Here is a 21,431-nt window from a genome sequence, read left to right as displayed (position 1 = left end):
TATTGGGCTCTACCTGGGAGGACAGGCAAGCGGGGAAATATCTTTGGCACATAAAGGAGAATGAAAATAGAATGACATTTAGATGCACGACAGTGACTCATCATCATTGTCCTCAGGATTTTGCTACCTTGTATTTGGCAATGTTAGATTTCAGGAGGTTGACCTCTTCGTGCAGCTGCTTTAATCTCTCTTGAAGGTACCTAGAAAAGAATATAGACAACCAGGAAGTGTTTGAAGGAGCCCTAGTGGCGCAACAGTTAAGCATTCGACTGCTAATCCAAAGGTTGGCAGTTTGAACCCACTCAGAGGCTCCACGGGAAAAAGGTCTGGCGATCTGCTTTTGTAAAGATTACAGTCTAGAAAACCCTACAGGGCAGTTCTATGCTGTCACGTGGGGTTGCTGTGAGTTGAAATCCACTCAATGGCAGTCAACAACGATAGGAAGTATTTGAAGGCAAAATAAAACCATGCACTCAAATATAAAAGGGAGGAAAAGAAAACCACATGCCAGAAGCGCCATCTTTTAGATATAATGCTTCGTCTCTCACTACTGAAATGACGAAGGGAAAAAAATGCATCTTTGTGACCTCTGCTCACATGGATGTGATCAAGGTCAAACATGCCCAAATCACAGAAACCCCACTTTAAAACCACCCTCTGCAGAGATCCCTGAAGGGACGGCAGCACAGTTTTCACATAATTCTCATTAAGATGATTCCACTGGGAAGTAAAGCAGCAAGAGGCGACACCAGTCACAACATTAAGTCAGACGCACACACACACTAAAATTTGCCTTGGGGAAATGAAATAGCTAAGGGAATTTCTCAATTTCTTTTCTTATTCCTTTCCCTTTCCTTGACAGCAATACAAGCAGCTTCCACAGGTTCCTTACCCTTCTCACCCCATCAGGGAGGGCAGGGGGGAGCGGGATGGGGTATGTGTGTAGGCAGGTAGATGCATGAGGCTTCTTCACAACTAATAACCAGTTACAAGTCGCCATCGAGTCGACTCTAACTTATGGCAACCCCACGTGTGTCCCAGTAGAACTGTGCTCCATAGGGTTCTCAATGCCTGATGCTTTCAGAAGTAGATCACTAGGCCTTTCTTCTGAGATACCTCTGGGTGGACTTGAACCTCCAACCTTTTAGTTAGCAGCTGAGCACTTAACCATTTGTACCACTCAGGTACTCACAACTAGTATGTGACGTTAGTATCATCGTTTGGGAGGTTGGCACTTTCCTTTCACTCTAAGGCAATTTTCTCAAATGTAAATAGGGTTGCAAAGAACTCCCAGCCCTCAGGCCTGTGGAGTGCCGGCAGTTCATCCAAGCGCAGGCCTGGAACTGGCCACTTGCCTGTTCTCCATGCACAGGGCATCCACGTCAATGATGCGGTTCTCATGCCCACCCAGGATATGGTTTAGCTCCTGGTTTAGCCTCTCCACTTTGTCCTGGTAGGAAGCCCGTTCTTCTTTAACATCCTGAAGCTCATCCACACAGGCCTGCAGGTCGTGCTCCAAAGACTCGATCTGAAACCCAAGGAGGTACCCTCACTCAAGAGTCTTCAGACACCAGCTTCACGGCCAGAGATGGAGCCTTCTGCTTGGCCGACCGACGTTGAGAGAGCTTATTAATATCACCTGCGTGCTATAAAACCATAAATGCCACACCGGAATGAGATAAAAAGCTAAAACCAAGGGGACAACTGCCTGCCAGATACTTGTCAAAGATACCTTGGAGATGTGTGAAAAGATGTGTAGCAGCGTAGAAATCAAAACTGAACCCTTACTACCAGTTAAACCAGTTACTATCGAGTTTATTCCCATTCATGGCAACCCCATGTGTGTCAGAGTAGAACTGTGCTCCTCCACAGGGTTACCAGTGGCTGATTTTTTCCAGGTAGGCCACCAGGTCTTTCTTCCAAGGTGCCTCTGAGTAGACTCAAGTCTCCAACCTTCTGGTTAGCACCAAGCGTGTTAACCACTTCCATCACCCAGAGGCTCCTTACAGCTTGCCCTAAAGCCAAAGACAGGCAGAGGACAATTCCAGACACTGGGGATGGCGGCTTACAAATACATATTTCCAGCAAATCCACTCTAGACCCGGAAATCTTGTTCTGCTCTTCAAAACCAATTAGTAAGAAGAGAAAATGAAGTCTAGGCTCTCCCAGCCATTCCCTAACTAGGGCTTGGTAACTGCTGAGATTTTGCTTAAGAAGCATCGCTCATCATTTTAGTGGAAACTTGCAAATTAAGGCCCATTTGTTACATTTTGTTCCTTCCCTTTCTACCCTGGTATGGGGGGCAATTTCTAGTTGTGTTCGGAAGAGTGGCACCCTAAGTTTAAGGGAGAAGACCTGCTGGATGCATGAAATACTCTGCTTGGGAACCTAGCAGAGTGCCAAAGAAGTAGAAGCATTCAGTCTATATCCTTTTCCTCCTCTGACCAAACATGAGGCACCTAATGCTTCCCAAGATACAAGGGGCTGGCTGTGCAAATGCTCTCCCGCTTTTAATAGCTGTGAGTGGTGACCTGCTCCTTAGCTCTTTCCAGCTGCTGAACCAGGTCTTCGCGCTCGTGGGCTGCAAAGTGGCGCACGCCGATTTCTTCATCTCCTAACCTCTGTTTGGCAATGGTCATCCTCAAGAGCTGCAGTTGCCATTAGCAGGAAAAGAATAAAATAAAAAAGAGAGGGAGAAAGTTAAATGAAAGACTCAAATAAAACCCCCAAGGACTCTAGATACCTTTAGGAAGACTCTCTCAAGAAATACTGGGAAAGACACAAAGCAAATATCATGGATTTCAAAATACATATATTTTGAAATATAGTGTATTTTATACACACACGCACATATACACATACATACCAGGTATAAGGCTAACAGGAATACAGGCCTAGGAATTGGAAGGTGAATGTTCTGTGCAGGTAGCAATGCCATTGTGAGGGACAGAAACAAACTCTGGGTCTTGTTTAAACTTAGCCAAGATTAAAAAATGATACTGAGAAGGATCTGTTGAGATGGGCACTCTTCTACAACTTGGCTGGGGTGGAAAGAAGCATATCCCCCTTAACAATTAAGCTATGTTACCCAGAAGAAAGGCCTGGCAATCTACTTCTGAAAAATGAGCCACAAAAACCTATGGAGCACACTTCTGCCCTGACGCACATAGTGTCACCATGAATGGGAGTCGACTTGATGGCAACTGGTGTGGTTATCAAGAGCCTTAAAAATGTCCTTACCCAATGAGCCAGTAACTCTACGTCTGACAATCTGGGCTAAGAACAATCTTAAACATGGACTAGCTTTAGGAGGAAAAAATTAGACTGCACCATTATTTATAGTAAGAGTAAAAAAAAACTGGAGACAATGTCCAACAATAGTGGAATGGTTAGCAAACTATAGTGCAGTCAGTTGATGGGCTAGTTCGCAGACATTTGAAATGAAGGTTGTGAGAACTACGTAACACAATGGAATGTGGGAAGTGTTAAAAAAAAAATACTAGTTTTTATATTGGGTTGTGATTAAAACTATACCTAATAACATGAGCATAGAAGAAAAAAATTACCAAATACACCAAAAATGTTCAAAGGTATATGTTTAGGTGGTGGTGAGATGATGTACGCTATTTGTTCTTTTCTTTGTTTTTAACTTTTAAAATTGGTGGGCATGACTTTTATAATACATTTTTTTGCTTATGTTTTAAGATCCCTAGAAATAAAATTGCAGTCTTCGAAAATGTAATTTTTCCAAAGGATCCTTGCAGAACCCATACCAAAAAAAAAAAAAAAAGAACCAGTTGCCACCAAGTTGATTCTGAGTCATGGGAGCCCAGTGTGTACAGAGTAGAGCTGCTCCATAGGGTTTTCAATGGCTGGATCTTTTGGATCCACAATCAACAGCCATGGAAGCAGCAGTCAAGAAATCAAAACACACATTGCATTGGGCAAATCTGCTGCAAAGGACCTCTTCAAAGTGTTGAAGAACAAAGATGTTACCTTGAAGACTAAGGTGCGCCTGACCCAAGCTATGGTATTTTCAATCACATCATATGCATGTGAAAGCTGGACAATGAATGAGGAAGACAGAAGAAGAGCTGACGCCTTCGAATTGTGGTGTTGGCGAAGAATATTGAATATACCATGGACTGCCAAAAGAATGAACAAATCTGTCTTAGAAGATGTACAGCCAGAATGCTCCTTAGAGGCAACGATGGCGAGCCTGCGTCTTACACACTTTGGACATGTTGTCAGGAGGGATCAGTCCCTGCAGAAGGACATCATGCTTGGCAGAGTACAGGGTCAGTGGAAAAGAGGAAGACCCTCAACGAGGTGGATTGACACAGTGGCTGCAACGATGAGCTCAAGCATAACAACAATTGTAAGGATGGCGCAGGACCAGGCAGTGTTTCATTCTGTTGTGCATGGGGTCGCTATGAGTCGGAACCGACTCGACGGCACCTAACAACAACATGATCTTTTGGAAGTAGATTGCTAGCTCTTTCTTCTGAAGTATCTCTGGGTGGATTCAAACTGCCAACTTTTTGGTTAATAGACAAGCACTTAACTATATGGGCTCCACAGGGACTCCTTGCAGAACCCACAGCTTCCCCAAACTCCTGGGCTGAGCCCCAATGGGGGCCCCAAGCCTTTTAGGCAGGGCTGGGGTGGGAAGTGAGAGGCCCCAGGAAGATCCAATGGCCCCAGAGCATTTCCCCTACCTGTCTAACATAGTTCCAAGTAGCTCACCACTGAAGACTGACTTTCTAAAGTTCCCAGAGAAGAAAGGCCTGGCAATCTGCTTCTGTAGAGATTATAGCCAAGAAAACCCTATGGAGCAGTTCTACTCTGTAACACATGGGGTCGCCATTAGTTAGAATTAACTCTACAGCAATGAGCTTTTTTTGGGGGGGAGGTGTTTGGTTTTAAGGTTACACAGCTGTTTCCTGATGTTCTTCTCAGGGGTGTTAAGTCTAATTTCCACACACCCCTGCAGGATGTGTATGGATGGCCTTCCTATGTGGAGGAGGTCCTGGAGACGGTTCTCCACTGACACACTGACACAGATCCCACCCTGCCAGGATTGCCTACCTGGGGGATGTTCTTCCTTGTTCCTGCATGAGTCTTAAGGGATTAGCTGCCAGTAGGGAAAGTGGATTTATTTTAAAAGACTCTGAAGGACGTAGGGACAAGTGAGAGAAAGTTAACTGAAGCCAAGGGGGCAGTCGTGGTTCAGTGGTAGAATTCTCGCCTTCCGCGTGGGAGACCTGGGTTAGATTCCCAACCAGTGTGCCTCATGCGCTGCCACCACCCGTCTGTCAGCGGAGGCTTGCATGTTGCTATGATGCTGTGCAGGTTTCAGCAGAGCTTCCAGGCTAAGACGGACTAGGAAGAAAAGCCTGGTGAACTACCTGGTGACACCCTATGGATCACAACGGTCCAATGCGCAACTGATCCTGGGAATGACGCAGAACTGGGAAGCATTTTATTCATTGTGCATGGGTTGCCATGAGTCAGGGGGCCAACTCAAGGGCAGTTAACAGCAACACAATATTAACTAAATTGAAATAAAACCCGTTGTGATCGAGTCGATTCAGACTCATAAAAACCCTATAGGACAGAGTAGAACTGCCCCACAGAGTTTCCAAAGAGCAGCTGATGTGTTCGAACTGCCAACCTTTTAGTTAGCAGCCGCTGCACTTAACCACTGTGCTACCAGGCTCCAAAATAGTAAACAATTACAATACACATTGAAAGAAAAGATGACTGAAGGAAAGTAAAGAGCATTTCAAATGACATTTCTTTTGAGTCCTCATCTGAAAAATACACAATGGAATTCAACAAATATTTACTATATATCTACTATGGAACTAGGAGTCCCTGGGCAGCACAAATAGCTAAGCGTTCAACTACAAACCGAAAGGTTAGCTGTTTGAACCCATCCAGGGGCACCTTGGAAGAAAGGCCTGGTGATCTGCTTTTGTAAGGTCACAGCCATGAAAACCCCATGGAGCATAGTTCTATTCGGCACACACAGGGTTGCCATGAGTCAAAACTGACTCGATGGCAACTGAGTTGGGTATTTTTTTTAAGGCCTGGCCTTTCTTTTTCTTTATGGGACGAGGTAGAGAGTGTTCCAGGCAGGCAGCACGGCTTGTACAATGGCTTGACACCCACCCAACGGCGACAAGTTGATTCTGAGTCACAGTGACCCTATAGAACTGCCGCATAGGGTTTCCAAGGCTGTAATCTTTACGGAAGTTGACTGCCAGGTATTTCCTCTGTGGTGCGGCTGGTGGGTTCGATCCGCCAACCTTTTGGTTAGCAGCCAAGTGCTTAACCACCACACCTCTGGGGCTCCTTAAAGGTCTGGCAGAGAAGGGGTGACACTTGGGTGTACAGATGGCTGCGTTTAATGAATCTGATCATTTGGGGGAAATTGGGCTTGTGGCAGAACTGGTTAATTCAATTGAAAGCTGAAGTGTGAATAAAACCTTCCAGTCACACAATTCCTTGTTCAGAGCTTCAGACCGCCAAACAGATATACAGAAAGACAAACAGCAAGCCCAATAAGAAATGTAGCTCAGGGTCTAGGAACAAGACGGCTCGAGGTTTCGTGGCATGAGGGTTGCAGGAGCCTGGGACCTGTCTTTGAAACAGAGACTTTTGACATGTGAAAAGTCAGACTGACAAGCCTGAACTTTAAGTAATAAAATACCACTGCTGTTTTCTGTTTGCAGTATGCTCCACTGAACACTTAATTTAGAATCACACAATTATATTTGCTTAATACGAATTAATTATTAAACATGTTTATTGAGGTCTGACAGCCATATAAGAGAGTCATCTTTTATACACTGGATGCCTGTTAAGCTTCAAGAAATACGTTAACAATCATTTGGTGTTTAATGTGCATACAATATCAACTATAAAATCTCAGGGCTGAACTAAATGAAACATTTATTTTTAAAAGTGAGGCCCAAGTTGGTAATAGCCGGATCATTAGTTGGGTTTCAACCTCAAGCACCATCAGCTGAAGGGGCCCAAGGAGGTCATCACAGCAAGCAGGCATCACTCCAGGGAGAGTTTGTCTGCCTTCCCAGCTGGTAGCTCACGGGCCCTGGAGTCACCTGTCCAGAGGTTTACATCCTAGCTCCACAGCTGTGTGACCTCAGGCATGTGCCTGAATGTCTCTAAGTCTCAGTACCAGCTCTGTAACAATAAGACAGTGATAGCATAGCTTCCTCAGACGGCTACTGTAAGTGTGCGTCTTAGTCATCTAGTGCTGCTATAACAGAAATACCATAAGTGGATGGCTTTAACAAAGAGAAGTTTATTCTCTCACAGTCCAGTAGGCTAGAAGTCAGAATTCAGGGCCCCAGCTCCAGGGGAAAGCTGTCTTTGTCTGTTGGCTCTGAGGGAAGGTCCCCATCATCAGTCTTCCCTTGGTCTAGGAGCATCTCAGCACAGGAACCTCAGGTCCACAGGACCTGCTCTGCTCCGGGTTCTACTTTCTCGGTGTTGTGAAGAGCCCCCTCTCTGCTAGCTTCCCTTTCCTTTTGTCTCTTGAGAGATAAAAGGTGGTGCAGACCACACCCCAGAGAAACTCCCTTTACATTAGATCAGGGATGTGACCTGGTAAGGGTGTTACAATCCCACCCTAATCCTCTTTAACATAAAATTACAATCACAAAATGGAGGACAACCACAGGATACTGGGAATCATGGCCTAACCAAGTTAAGACATACATTGTTGGGGGGACAATTCAATCCATGATAGTGTGACATCAGAGAGTGGAGCTGTATTAATTGAGCATTTGTTGTTGTTCATTGCCGTTGAGTCAGCTCTGATTCAGGGTGACCCCACATGTTGCCCTGTCAGGCGCCATCTTCTCAGTCACCGGTATGGTTAAGTCCGTTGCTGTTGTGGCTATTGTGGCAATCCATCTCACTGAGGGTTTCCCTCGTTTTTTGTTTACCTCCACTTTACCAAAAATGCTGTCCTTCTCCAGAGATTGGTCCTTCCTGATGACACATTCAGAGTACGTGAAGCCTCAGACAGTATTCTCTGACCAACAGGACTTTCAGTGGCTAATTTTCAGAAGTATATCCATAGGCCTTTCTTCCTAGTCTTAGTCTGGCAGCTCCACTGAAACTTGCCCACCGTAAGTGACCCTATTGGTATTTGAAATATTGATGCCATAGCTTCTAGCATCATGGCAACATGCAAGCCACCACTGTATGACAAACTGATAGACATGTGGTAGAAATAAACATTTGACATATTGCTGTTGTTAGGTGCCATCAAACTGATTCCGACTCATAGCAACCCCATGTGACAGAGTAGAACTATGCCCTAGGGTTTTCTAGGCTGTAATCTTTATGGAGCGAGATCACCAGGTCTCTCTCCCACAGAGCTCCTGGGTGGGTTCAAACCGCCATTTTTTTTTTTAATTTTTATTGTGCTTTAAGTTAAAGTTACAAATCAAGTCAGTCTCTCATACAAACACTTAGATACACCTTGCTATATACTCCTAGTTGCTCTCCCTCTTATGAGACAGCATACTCCTTCCCTGTACTCTCTATTTTCGTGTCCATTTGGCCAGCTTCTGACCCCCCCTGCCCTCTCATCTCCTCTCTAGACAGGAGCTGCCCACATACTCTCATGTCTCTACTTGAGCCAAGTACCTCACTCTTTACCAGTATCACTTTCTATCCCACAGTCTAGTCCAATCCCTGTCTGAAGAGCTGGCTTTGGGAATGGTTCCTGTCTTGGGCTAACATAAGGTCTGAGGCCCATGACCTCTGGGGCCTTTCTAGTCTCAGTCAGACCATTAAGTCTGGTCTTCTTCCGAGAATTGAGGTCTGCATCCCACTGCTCTCCTGCTCTCTCAGGGGTTCTCTGTTGTTTTCCCTGTCAGGGCAGCTATCGGTTGTAGCCAGGTACCATCTAGTTCTTCTGGTCTCAGGCTGATGTAGTCTCCAGTTTATGTCGCCCTTTCTGCCTCTTGGGCTTGTAATTACCTTGTGTCTTTGATGTTCCCCATTCTGCTTTGCTCCAGGTGGGTTGAGACCAATTGATGCATCTTAGATGACTGCTTGCTAGCGTTTAAGACCCCAGATGCCACTCTCTGAAGTGGGGTGCAGAATGTTTTCTTAATAGATTTTTACTATGCCAATTGACTTAGATAGCCTCTGAAACCATGGTCCCCAAACCCCTGGCCCTGCTACGCTAGCCTTTGAAGCATTCAGTTTATTCAGGAAACTTCTTTGCTTTTGATTTAGTGCAGTTGTGCTGACCTCTCCTGTATTGTGTGTTGTCTTTCCCTTCACTTAAAATAGTTCTTATCTACTAATTAGTGAAAACCCCTCTCTCTCCCTCCCTCCCCACTCTCGTAACCATCAAAGAATGTTTTCTTCCATATTTAAACCTTTTATTGAGTTCTTATTCTAGTGGCTTCATACAATATTTGTCCCTTTGCAACTGACTAATTTCCCTCAGCATAATGCCTTCCAGATTCCTCCATGTTATGAAATGTTTCATGCATTCATCATTGTTCTTTATTGATGTATAGTATTTCATTGTGTGAATATGCCATAATTTATTTATCCATTCATTGCTTCCACTTTTTTGCTATTGTGAACAGTGCTGCAATGAACATGGGTGTGCATATATCTGTTCTTGTAAAGGCTCTAATTTCTCTAGGATATATTCCAAGGAGTGGGATTACTGGATCGTATGGTAGTTCTATTTCCAGCTTTTAAAGGAAGCACCAAATCGATTTCCAAAGTGGTCAAACCACCAATCTTTTGGTTAGCAGCTGAGTGCTTCACTGTTGTGCTACCAGGGCTCCTGCATTTAACTTTAACCAAAACCAAACCCATTGCCAGCGAGTCGATTGTGACTCACAGCAACTCTATGGAACAGGGTAGAACTGCCCCATAGAGTTTCCAAGGAGCAGATGGTGGATTCAAACTACTGACCTTTTCCTCAGCAGCTGAGCTCTTAAACACTGTGCCACCAGGGCTCTGAGTTTAACTTAGAATTCAAATGTACGAATATGTGTTTGGCAAAAAGATGAGAGAGAGAAAAAAAGAGGCGTAAGGAAAACAGAAGATGAGAGACAGATAATTTTAAAAATTTGGGTGATTCTACCCATCCCTGCATTCAATGTCCCATACTGAGGGTGAGGTGGGAGACTGGCTGCTGATACATTTATGCAAAATTATACTGTCCATTTTTATACAGAATAATACTGTCCTGGAGTATGATAGAACATCACTCCATCAAGGGGAATTTGGGTCGCATATAAGTACATGCTAACCCCAGAAGCAAATCCCACCTAAGAGAAGATGCGACAGCTCTGCAATACTTAGCACAGCACCTGGAACATAACAAGTGCTTGACAAATGTTAGCTGCTATTAGGGGCTGAATTGTGTCCCCCAAATAATGTGTCGAAATCCTAACCCCTATACCTGTGATTGGAAACCCTGGCGATATAGTAGCTGAGAGCTATGGCTGCTATCCAAAAGGCTGGCGGTTCAAATCCACCAGGAGTACCTTGGAAATCCCATGGGGCAGTTCTACTCTGTCCTATAGGGTCGCTATGAGTTAGAATTGACTCAATGGCAATGGGTTTTTTGGGGGGCAGGGGTGTTTTATACCTATGGTATAGGGTCACTATGAGTTGGAATCAACTCAATGGCAGTGGGGTTGGTTTGGTTTTGGTTTTATACCTGTGGATGTAATTCCGTTTGGGAATAGAGTTTTCTTTGTTACTTTCATGAACCATATCAGTGTAAAGTGTGTCTTAAATTTAGACACTTCTGAGTTATAAAAAAAGATCAGATTAGACGCAGAAGTAAGCACAAATGTCCGAAAGACAGATGCCACCTGGAGATCACCAAGCAACTGAGGAACTCTGGGGTCACAGAAGCTGAAAGAGACAAGGATCTTCTCCAGAGCCAATAGAGAGAGAGAGAGCCTCCCCCTAGAGCAAGTGCCCTGAATTCAAACTTCTAGCCTCCTAAACTGTGAGAAAGTTAATTTCTGTTCTTTAAAGCCACCTATTTGTGGTATTTCTGTTACAGCAGTACCACGAGGAAACCCTTGGAACACGTAGTGGTTAAGTGTTTGGCTGCTAACCGAAAGGTTGGCAGTTCTACTCCGTCCTATACGGTCACTATGAATCGGAATTGACTCGGCAGGTTTGGGTTTGGTTTTTTCTGGTTACTTTTTTTTTGTGGTATTTCTGTTACAGCAGCACTAAGAAACCAAGACAGCTGCTATTTTGATTATTGTTGTTATTATTATTATCATTACCATCCTCTGTGTAAGTCTCCCTACACACAGGCTCACTAGGGAAGTCTGACCTTTTTTCTAAACTGGAGGGAGCAGCACTTCCAAGCCAACGTTATCTGTACACTGCAGGCGAAGGATGTTGATTTTCCATCTTGGAAAACGCCTATGAAGGCACTGCTTGGGGCACATAATTCCCTCAAACAGGGCCGTCAAAACTCCTTGGCCACCTCTCTGTGCCAGCCTCAAAGTGGACCAGTGCGTGGCCAGCGCCTGCACGGCTGCCATCAGGAGATGCGCTCGTTTGGGGATTTAGATAGAAATCAACGTTTATGAATGAATTATGGTATGAGTTGGCAGCTTGGGTATGAGGCACAGCTGAGGCTGGGACGTGGGGACAAAGGACAGGGCTGCGAAACGATGCAGAAAAATGGATTTGGGTGTCCTCCCATCTCTGCTGGCTACGCCCAGCTCCTCTGCAGAGGCCCTGCTCAGACTCCTGCCCAGGCCTCCCCCGTGGAAGGGCTCACTCCTTCCTGCTCTCTTCTCAGGCTTTATCTCTCACAGCCCTCGACGTTCCCTACCTCGTCTTGTTTTCCTTTCCCCAATAGACAATGAGAGGCAGCCAGGTGCATGAGCTTCAGTTATGCTTCGGGCATTATCTGTGTTCAAATCCTGTTGCTGCTAATCCTACCTATGTGCCCTCGACAAGCCATCTAACCTCTTTGGGCTGCACGCAACTTAATGGTGTTTTTTTTTTTTTTTTTTTAATGGGCATTAAAGCTATCTTGTGAGGAGCCCTGATGGTGCAATGGTTAAGCTCAGCTGCTAACTGAAAGACTGGCAGTTTGAACGCACCAGTTAGTTGCTCTGCAGGAGAATAGACCCGATTATCTGCCCCCATAAAGATTATAGCCTATAGTTCACTTCTGTCATGTAGGGTCACTAGGAGTTGGAATCAACTTGACAGCACACAACAACAGCAACATCAAAGCGATCTTGTAGACAGAACAGCCACGTATGGCTGCCCAGGCTGCGCACTGCATAACTCCAGGAGCCTCTATCCTCACAATGCTAAGGAAACTGCTCAGCCTTGTACAAGGAGGTGAAGCTGACTGCCAGCTGTTGTAAAGATACAATGTAATGATCACTGTTCCCTTAACTCTCCTGTAGAGCCTTAAAAGTGTAAGCTCCAGTTACAGCTGGTATGGTTACAATCCTTATACCAAAAACTGAAAAACCCATTGATGTTAATTAGGCAATTCTGATTCATAGCTACCCCATGTGTTATGGAGTAGAGCTGCTCCATAGAGTTTTCTTGGCTATAATATTTATAGAAGCAAATCCCCAGATCTTTCTTCTGTGGTGTTGGTAGGTGGGTTCCAACTGTCAACATTTTGGTTAGTAGTTGAGCGCAAACTGTTTGTGCCACCCAGGGACCTAATTCATACACCCCAAACCAAACCAAACCTGTTGCTGTGGAGTTGATTCCGACTCATAGTGACCCTATTGGACAAAGTAGAACTGCCCCATAGAGTTTCGAACTGCCGAACTTTTTTGGTTAGCAGCCGTAGCACTTAACCTCTATGCCACCAGGGTTTCCAATTCATACACAGTGGCTGTCCATTTGCCAGGGTTGTTGGGAGGATCAGATGAGAGAATGGTTGATAGGAAGCAAATGCTCGCCCCTCCTTGCCCCTGGTCCTTGTGTACGGCTGCAAACAGCATGTGTGCTGAGGGGCCCGCAGCACAGGGCACGTATTAAACACGTATCTGCTATGGAGCTGTGCTGGGCAACTTCATAAACAAGGCTCCCACACTGCCCTGCCTCCTCACTGTCTTCATAGTGCTTACCGGAAACTATCTCCTCCATCTGCTCGTCCCTCTTCCGCTGGAAGCTCCACCAAAGCAGGAACCTTGCTTGTCATATGCAACTGCAATACTTTGGCATTCACAGCAGTGTCTGGCTAACAGTAAGTGATCCTCAAATGTTTCTTAAATATAGGAAGCCTCTCAGAAATAAGAGCCATCACATGAATAGACATGTGCACACTCATGTTCACTGCAGTATTATTCACAATAGCAAAAAGATGGAAACAACCTAAGTGCCCATCAACAGAGGAATGGATAAACAAACTGTGGTATATACATACAACGGAATGCTACGCAATGATAAAGAACAATAATCGATCTGCAAAATGTCTGACAACATGGATGAATCTGGAGGGCATTCTGCTGAGTGAAATAAGTCAATCACAAAAGGGCAAATATTGTATGAGACCACTATTATAAAAACTCAGGAAAAGGCTGACACACAAAAAGAAACAACCTTTGGTCATTACGAGGGAGAGGAGGGAAAAGCACTAAACAGACAATAGATAAGTGGTAACTTTGGTGAAGGGTAAGACAGTACACAGTACTGGGGACGCCAGCACAACTTGATGAAGACAAGGTCATGGAAGCTCTATAGACACATCCAAACTCCCTGAGGGACCAAATTACTGGGCTGAGGGCTGGGGACCATGGTCTCGGAGGACATTTAGCTCAGTCGGTATAACACAGTTATAAAGAAAATGTTCTACATCTACTTTGGTAAGTAGCGTCTGGGGTCTTTAAAGCTTGTGAGCAGCCATCTAAGGTACTTCACTGGTGCCACCCTGTCTAGAGCAAGGAAGAATGAAGAAAACCAAAGACATGAGGAAAAGATTAGTCCAAAGCCTAATGGACCACAACTACCACAGCCTCCACCAGACTGAGTCCAGCACAACTAGATGGAACCCAGCTACCACCACCAACTGCTCTGATAGGGCCACAGTAGAGGGTCCTGGACAGAGCTGGAGATAAATGTAGAGCAAAATTCTAACTCACAAAAAAAGGCCAGACTTTCTGGCCTGACAAGAGACTGGAGAAACCCCAAGAGTACAGCCCCTGGACACCCTTTTAACTCAGTACTGAAGTCACTCCTGAGGTTCACCCTTCAGCCAAAGATTAGACAGGCCCATAAAACTAAATAAGACTAAATGGGCACACCAGCCCAGGGGCAAGGACAAGAAGATAGGAAGGGAACCCAAGTTTGAGAAGGGGAGAGTGTTGACGTGCCATGGGGTTGGCAAGCAATATCACAAAACAATATTTGTATTAATTGTTTAATGAAAAACAATTTTGTTTTGTAAACCTTCATCTAAAACACAATAAAGAAAAAATACAGGAAACCTCTCATATGGTTAAGCACTCAACTACTAGCCTGAAGGTTGGTGGTTCCAATCCAACCAGAGGCACCTTGGAAAACAAGCCTGATGATCTACCTTTGAAAGACCACAGCCTTAAAAACCCTAAGGAGAAGTTCTAGTCTGCACACATGTGGTTGCCATGAGTCAGAATTGAACCGACTGGGTGGCAGCTAGCAACAACAATTCATTCGATGCTTCCCAAAACTCCAGGAGGCAGACATTGCCACCTCCTCTTTACAGGTGAGAACTCCCAGAGAGGTTGACACAGGGCTATGAAGCCAGTTCACTAGGCTACCCTGCCCCCTGCACCCAACGACACAGTCACTTAACACTTAGAGCAAACACTTGTGTTTAGAAAGCTTTTTCTGCTTTCTACATGCCAACCACTGACCTAGGTGCTTATACACATTAACCTATTTAAGTCCGACATGTGCCATATGAAGTTCTATTATTACGCCCATTTTCAGATGAGAAAACTGAGACACAGAGAGACAAAACAGCCTGTCCAAGTCTCAGGCTTTTTAATGGCAGAGCCAGGATTTGAACCCTGGCAGTCTAGGGCTCTGGGGTCTACGCTATGCTATCTTTCTCCACAGTAACTATTACGGCTTTGTTGCCTTTTATAGAGTGTGTTCTATGTTAAAACCAGTTGCCATCTGGTTGACTCCAACTCGTGGTGGCCCTGTGAGTGTCAGCATAGAACTGCACTCCAGACAATTTTCAATTGGTGACTTTTCAGAATAGATCACCAAGCCTTTCTTCTGAGGTACCTCTGGGTGAACCCAAACTGCCAACCTTTAGGTTAGTAGTTGAGTGCTTAACCAATAGCATCACCTGGGGACTCAATGTTCTGTGTTAAACAATTTATATAACTTTGCATACTTAATCCTCACAAAAGCCATGCCTGTCCTCCCCAGCCATGCCTCTAACACCCCAAGCTGACTCTTGCCCTCAGGGTCTTTGCACTTCATCCCCCAGATATCTAAACACCTCCCTCTAACAGTTTCTGCAGTTCTCTGTACACAGGGCACAAGAGCAGCAAGGCTTCCCTCACCACCTAACACAGTGCCCCCTCCCTACCCTGGCTGCCCTCTCTAGCCCCTTTGTTGTTGTTGTTGTTAGCTGCCGTCAAGTGGGCCCTCGGCTTATGGCAACCCCACGTGACAGGACAGAACTGCTCCATAGGGTTTTCTTAGCTGTGATCTTTATGGAAGCAGATCGCCAGACCTTTTCTTCTGCAGAGGCACTGGGTGGGTTTGAACTGCCAACCTTTCAGTTAGCAGCTGATCACAAACTACTTGCACCACCCAGACTTCTGGTTCTCTACTAAAAAGTGTAATTACAATGTATGGTGTATGGGATGAGTGTCCAAAACCACACTGTTCGGCGCACATGGCCCATACGGGCTACAAACTATGAGCCAGGACAGGCTCAAATATGATCTCTCAAAACCTAATGTGTCTAATTCATTTGACAATAAAACATTAGGGAATGGGGACTAGCCAGCTGCTTGCTGAACTGGCTGAGTGTGGCCTATAGCTCACAATCAAGATCCCAGTTACACCAAGCTGTGATGGGGCTGGGGTGGGTGAAGGGCCCCTTATCGCTCATTTTAATTCTTTGTAATTAATTTCTATGGTGCCCAAGGTGAGAGCTTTTCATTAGCATGCCCTCTTCATTTGAGTTTCCTACAGGCTAGGACGCTTCTTGGCTCCCTTTGAAGCATAAAGTCAAACAGTTTACAAAGAGCTCTCGGATCCCTCATCCTGGACCATGACAAATATCCACAGGCGAACACTTATTTTTTATCAAAGTATACTTTAATTAGTCACCTGCCTGCTCATTGGCCTGTCTTTATTGGCTTGTGGCTTTTACTTAATTGATTTTCTCGCCAAGGCCATCCAGAAAGTCCCACGTCAGTAGAGGTATGTTCGCAGAAGGACTCTAACGTTTTATGGTGCCAACCCCAGATAAAACAAAGGTACTTAAAGACTGTCAGCTGGTGTAACATAAAGCCCATTACAAAGGGCAAAACCCTGTGTTTATGCAACATCATGACAGCTAAATTTATATTCGTCAACAGGGGCCCAGGAAATGCGGATGCCTGACATTGGTAAGAGCTTTTGGATACATCATATTGCATTATTGGTCTACAGCAGTAAAGGGCCATAATCTTTAAAATAAAGAAAAAAAAAAGCAAAGGACAAGAAAGCCAACTGTTGTCTGTCTCAATGGGAACCTGAGTTGCTGCTCCTGCTGGGTCCTGTTGTTACCTGTTATCAGTCATCCCCCGACTCATGGCGACCTCGCGCCCAACGGAACAAAACGCTGCCCGGTCCAACGCCATCCCCACGATCGGTTGTGGATCAGACCATTGCAATCCACAGGGTTTTCACTGGCTGATTTTTGGAAGTAGATCCCCAGGTCTTTCTTCCCAGTCCACCTTAAACTGGAAGCTCCACTGAAACCTGTTCGGCATCACAGCAACGTGCAGGCCTCCTTTGACCAGTAAGTGGTAATTGTACATGAGATGCATTGGCCGGGAATCGAACCCAGGGCCCCTGCATGGAAGGCAAGAATTCTACCACTGAACCACCACTGCCACTCTTGGTGTATCCTAGTAGGTGCTTATTCCACAAGGGGCACACAAAATGCAGGGAAACTTCCAGGAGCTTCGCACCAAAGCAATACTGCTTGGTGCTGGCAGAGTCTGCTGCGGTGATAAGAAGGGCAGAGTTCTTGGGATCTATCTGCCAGGGGCCAGGCTTTCATTCCAATCTTCATGTATCTATTTAGGGGCACATACCTGGTTATTGGGAAGAGACAATCAACAGGAAGGAAGACTTTGAAATTCCTGTGGAATTCTTGTCAAGTGGATTCTAAGGCAATATGGGCCCACGTTGTGTGGAAGACATGAGCAATACTTACTCTTCACTGAGTGCTTCCTGGGCATCATGCACTCCGCTCTGCCCTTCACAAACATCTAATACTACACACAGGAGTCCCTGGATGGTGCAAATGGTTAAACATGCTTGGCTGCTAACAGAAAAGTTGGAGGTTCGAGTCCACCCAGAGGCACCTTGGAAGAAAGGCCTGGCAATCTACTTCAGAAAAGTCAGCCACTGAAACCCCTATGGAGCACAGTTGTACTCTGACACACAGAGTAGAGTCAACTCAACAGTACCTGTTGTAATATTGCACACAGACGCCCCAATCATAAAATCTCATTGCCCTGTTTTATTTTCTTCCCAGCACCACTGCCTGGTGATCTTATGTATTTTATTTTCTTATTATCTTCCCAACTAGAATATAAGATCTGTTAGAGCAAGCACCTCATCTTTCTAATTCCTGATGTATCCTCAGCTCTGAGAACATTAATCAGCACATAGAAAGTCTCCAATCATCTGTTGACAAATAAAGGATGAGACCTGGCAATAATTCTATGAGACGTACTGTTGTTGATTCTGACTCATAGCGACCCTATGTACAAAAAGACAACATTGCCCGGCCCTGCGCCATCCTTACAATCCTTACTATACTCGAGCCCATTGTTGCAGCCACTGTGTCAATCCTTCTCATTGAGGGTCTTCCTCTTCACTGACCCTCTAGCAAGCATGATGTCCTTCTCCAGGGACTGATCTCTCCTGATAACATGTCCAAAATATGTGAGACAAAGTCTCACCATCCTCACTTCTAATTATTACTAACATTTTGCAGATGAGAAAACTAAGGTATAAGAAGAAAATTGGCTTGCCCAAGGTCACACCAATAATAACTGGCAGAGCTGGAATTTAAACCTAGCTCTAACAATGTCCAAAGGTTGACAATTTGGACTGTATCACTCTATACCACTTTGCAATGGTGGGGTGGAGTTGGCTTTTACTGGCTTGCACATCTCTTCCCAACTCCATGTTCATTGACTTCATTTTCATAGCCTGAAATCTGTGACAGCAGCAGCATTTACACCACAGAAATTGGCAAAATGTTAAAGCCAGGCTTCCTCTTTTGGAAAGCTGGCTCAGCAGCTCACTAGGTCACCACTGGATCTTCCTGATCAAATGCCCTTTGTAGTTTTGGTGATTGATTCTTATTATTGTTGTTCGTTGCCATGGAGGTGGTGCCAACTCTGGGGACCCCATGTATAACAGAAGGAAATGTTGCCCGGTTCTGCGTCATCTACACAATAGTTGGTTACGCTCGAGTCCATTGTTATGGCCACTGTGTATTTTGAGTGCCTTCCAACCTGGGAGGCTCATCTTCCGGCACTGTTGTGATCCATAGGGTTTTCATTGGCTAATATTCAGACAGGAGCCCTGGTGGAGAAGTGGTTAAGCACTCGGCTGCTAACTGAAAAGTCAGCAGTTTGAACCCACCAGCTGCTCTGCAGGACAAAGACGTGGCAGTCTGCTTCTGTAAAGATCACAGCCTTGGAAACCCTGTGGGGCAGTGCTCTGTCCTATAGGGTAGCTATGAGTCAGAATCGACTTGACAGTGATTGATTTTAATTTTCAAGAGATCACCAGGCCTTTCTTCCAAGTCTGTCTTAGTCTGGAAACTCCACTGAAACCTGTCCACCATAGATGACCCTGCTGGTATGTGAAATACTGTTGGCATAGCAAGCCACCACAGGACCACAAACTGACAGACAGATGCGGTGGCCAGATCGATTCTTACTAATCTTTAAATTCTCAGCAACCCTTTTTTTTCTGCTCCCCTTTGCCTGAATCTGTTATTGTCAGCTTGTTAGGTGCTATCAAGTCAGTTCCAACTCATAGCAACCCTGTGTGCAACAGAACAAAATGCTGTGCATGGTCCTGTGCCATCCTCACAATCATTGTTATGCTTGAGCCCATCGTTACCTGAATCTGCCTGTTTCTACATGCCGTAGAAGAGTTGGCAGGCCCACTTCTGGGCAGGTAGCGGAGCTGTAAATCTCTTTGTGGGTTCCTTTTCAGATCAGAGGCCCAGCGTTATCTGGGTCTTTCCACATAATTGGTCCTTATTCCTCACAGACTGACACACTGATGGCCCTGGGCAATCTGTGAAGTTTTTCCCCAAGTAATTTGTGGAGGTGTGAGTGCTCCCTTCTGTAGGGACCTCTTGCTTCCTCATTAGCCTTTAGGACCTATCATTTCCAAGGAAGGGAAGGAGTCCAGGAGGTTTCCTATTTCATACTTCTCGTCTGGTTTGGACTGGGGGGGTTGTGTCACTTCCAGGAGCCCTGAGGAATTCTTGGGCACTGTACAGAGAAGATGGCAAGTGCTGACTGATCACAGTAGGCTCTCAGTCACTGGACCCCACCCTGTCAAAGGACCCCCCCACCCCCACTCCACATAAGTACTAAGCTGCTTGAAAGCCACAGTGCCAATAAATCTTTCAAGAGGCTGTTTGGACATGCTTTATGACATGTAGGGTTACAAGGCTCTAGCCGAACAAATGGAAAAATTAGTCTACCCTAAAATACCCATGGCAAGTCATTTCCTATCACCTTATTTCTTAAATGTACTTAATGTCTAGAATTTAGGCTTTCCAAAATACGGACAAGGGTCATCAGTTAAAATGGCAACTCGATGATAAAAATCTTTCCCTTTAACAATCGCTCGTAAAATGATGCCACCAGCCCTTCTGCTTGGAATAGGAGTCAGGAGTCCATCCAACAACAATTTTTAAGTATCCTTGAATTTAACAGGCTTGAACCAGCCAATGAGCAGGACATTCATTCTCTGTCCACCCAGGCTCAGTTTTGGACCCTCTGCTCTCTTCACAGGGGCTTCCCAAGGTCCTTAAATTCTCAGCGACCCTTCGGTTTTTTTTTTGGGGGGGGAGTTGCTTTTTTTTTTTTGTCTGATGGAACAGTCTGCTTTTCTGTCTTCTTTCTCCAATGTCCTAAACTCCTTCTCTCCCCATGAGAAGGATAACCGATGACAAAGGATGGCAGGCAGTCTGCTTGTTTTCTTGTATTGTTTCACTTTTTTTTTCTCCCTTGCTCTTTCCCGAACACTTTTGCTCTTCTTTTCATTCCCTTCATTCATTCATTCACTCATTCATTGATTCCACCCTATCCCTTCCATAAAAATCTGTTAAATAATGCCTATGTGTCAGGATCTAAGAATGCTGATTCCTACGGATGGAGTAGTACACAAGACAGGAAGGAATTCTGCGGGCGCTGCGTATACGCCGAGGGGGAGGTGCCACATGAATGCTAGCAGAAGGCAGAGAGCCCGGCACTGTGGCTGCGCACAGGACTGGCACCTTTCTCTAGGAACTGGAGAAGGCTTTCTGGATAAAGTAACTGTTATGTTCAATGGTGTTGGAATACATGTGTTGGAATCCTCACCCTTAGACCTGTGGATGGAATCCCATTTGGAAACAGGATTTTCGTTGTTATGTTAATGAGTCCATATCAGTAGAGGGTGTGTCTTAAACCTAACCACTTCTGAGTTATTAAAAAAAAAAAGCCAATGAGACAAGAGGTGGGCACATCCTGGGGAAGACAGGTGTCATATGAGAATCATCGAGAACCTAGGAAGACCCAGGGCTATTGACAAGGACGGAAGCCACACGACCGAGGCCCTGATTTAGACTTTTAGCTTCCAGAACTGTGAGAAAATAATTTCTGTTCTTTAAAGCCACCCACTCGTGGTGTTTCTGTTACAGCAGCACTAGGTCACTAAGACGGTAACAACTGACCCATGACCTGAAAGATGAGCAGCAGTTGGCAGGTAAGATAAAGAGAAGGTTTCAGACAGAGGAGACAGCGTGTGCAAAGGGCTGAGACACAGGTGGTACAGGACAACAAAGGGGCAGAAATGAGTGCTGTAGGGATGGTGTATGAGGTGACTTGTGGCTGGAGAAATTAAGAGCCCAGCACATCATGGTAAGGAGGCAGAGCTGGATTCAGACG

General features: G+C 45.2%; 1 protein-coding gene and 1 non-coding gene across 4 annotated transcripts in view; both read right to left on the bottom strand.

Annotated features, from left to right (window-relative positions):
- CCDC149 (coiled-coil domain containing 149) overlaps positions 1-21,431 on the bottom strand; it is a 194,754-nt gene that overhangs the window by 38,248 nt on the left and 135,075 nt on the right. For all 3 annotated transcript variants that reach the window (XM_049886425.1, XM_049886424.1, XM_049886423.1), the window contains 3 exons: positions 2,532-2,648; positions 1,356-1,528; positions 128-200 (listed from right to left, as the gene is read on the bottom strand). In XM_049886425.1, coding sequence (XP_049742382.1) covers positions 128-200; positions 1,356-1,528; positions 2,532-2,648 — 363 coding nt within the window. The remainder of the gene's footprint in view (positions 1-127; positions 201-1,355; positions 1,529-2,531; positions 2,649-21,431) is intronic.
- TRNAG-UCC (transfer RNA glycine (anticodon UCC)) lies at positions 17,059-17,129 on the bottom strand. The gene has a single exon. It is a non-coding gene; the product is annotated as a tRNA-Gly (tRNA).

Source organism: Elephas maximus, chromosome 5 (assembly GCF_024166365.1).
Source record: "Elephas maximus indicus isolate mEleMax1 chromosome 5, mEleMax1 primary haplotype, whole genome shotgun sequence".
In the NCBI taxonomy this organism is placed as follows: Eukaryota; Metazoa; Chordata; class Mammalia; order Proboscidea; family Elephantidae; genus Elephas; species Elephas maximus.
Note: the sequence above shows the minus strand (reverse complement) of the source record. Positions and strands in the feature narration are given on the sequence as shown.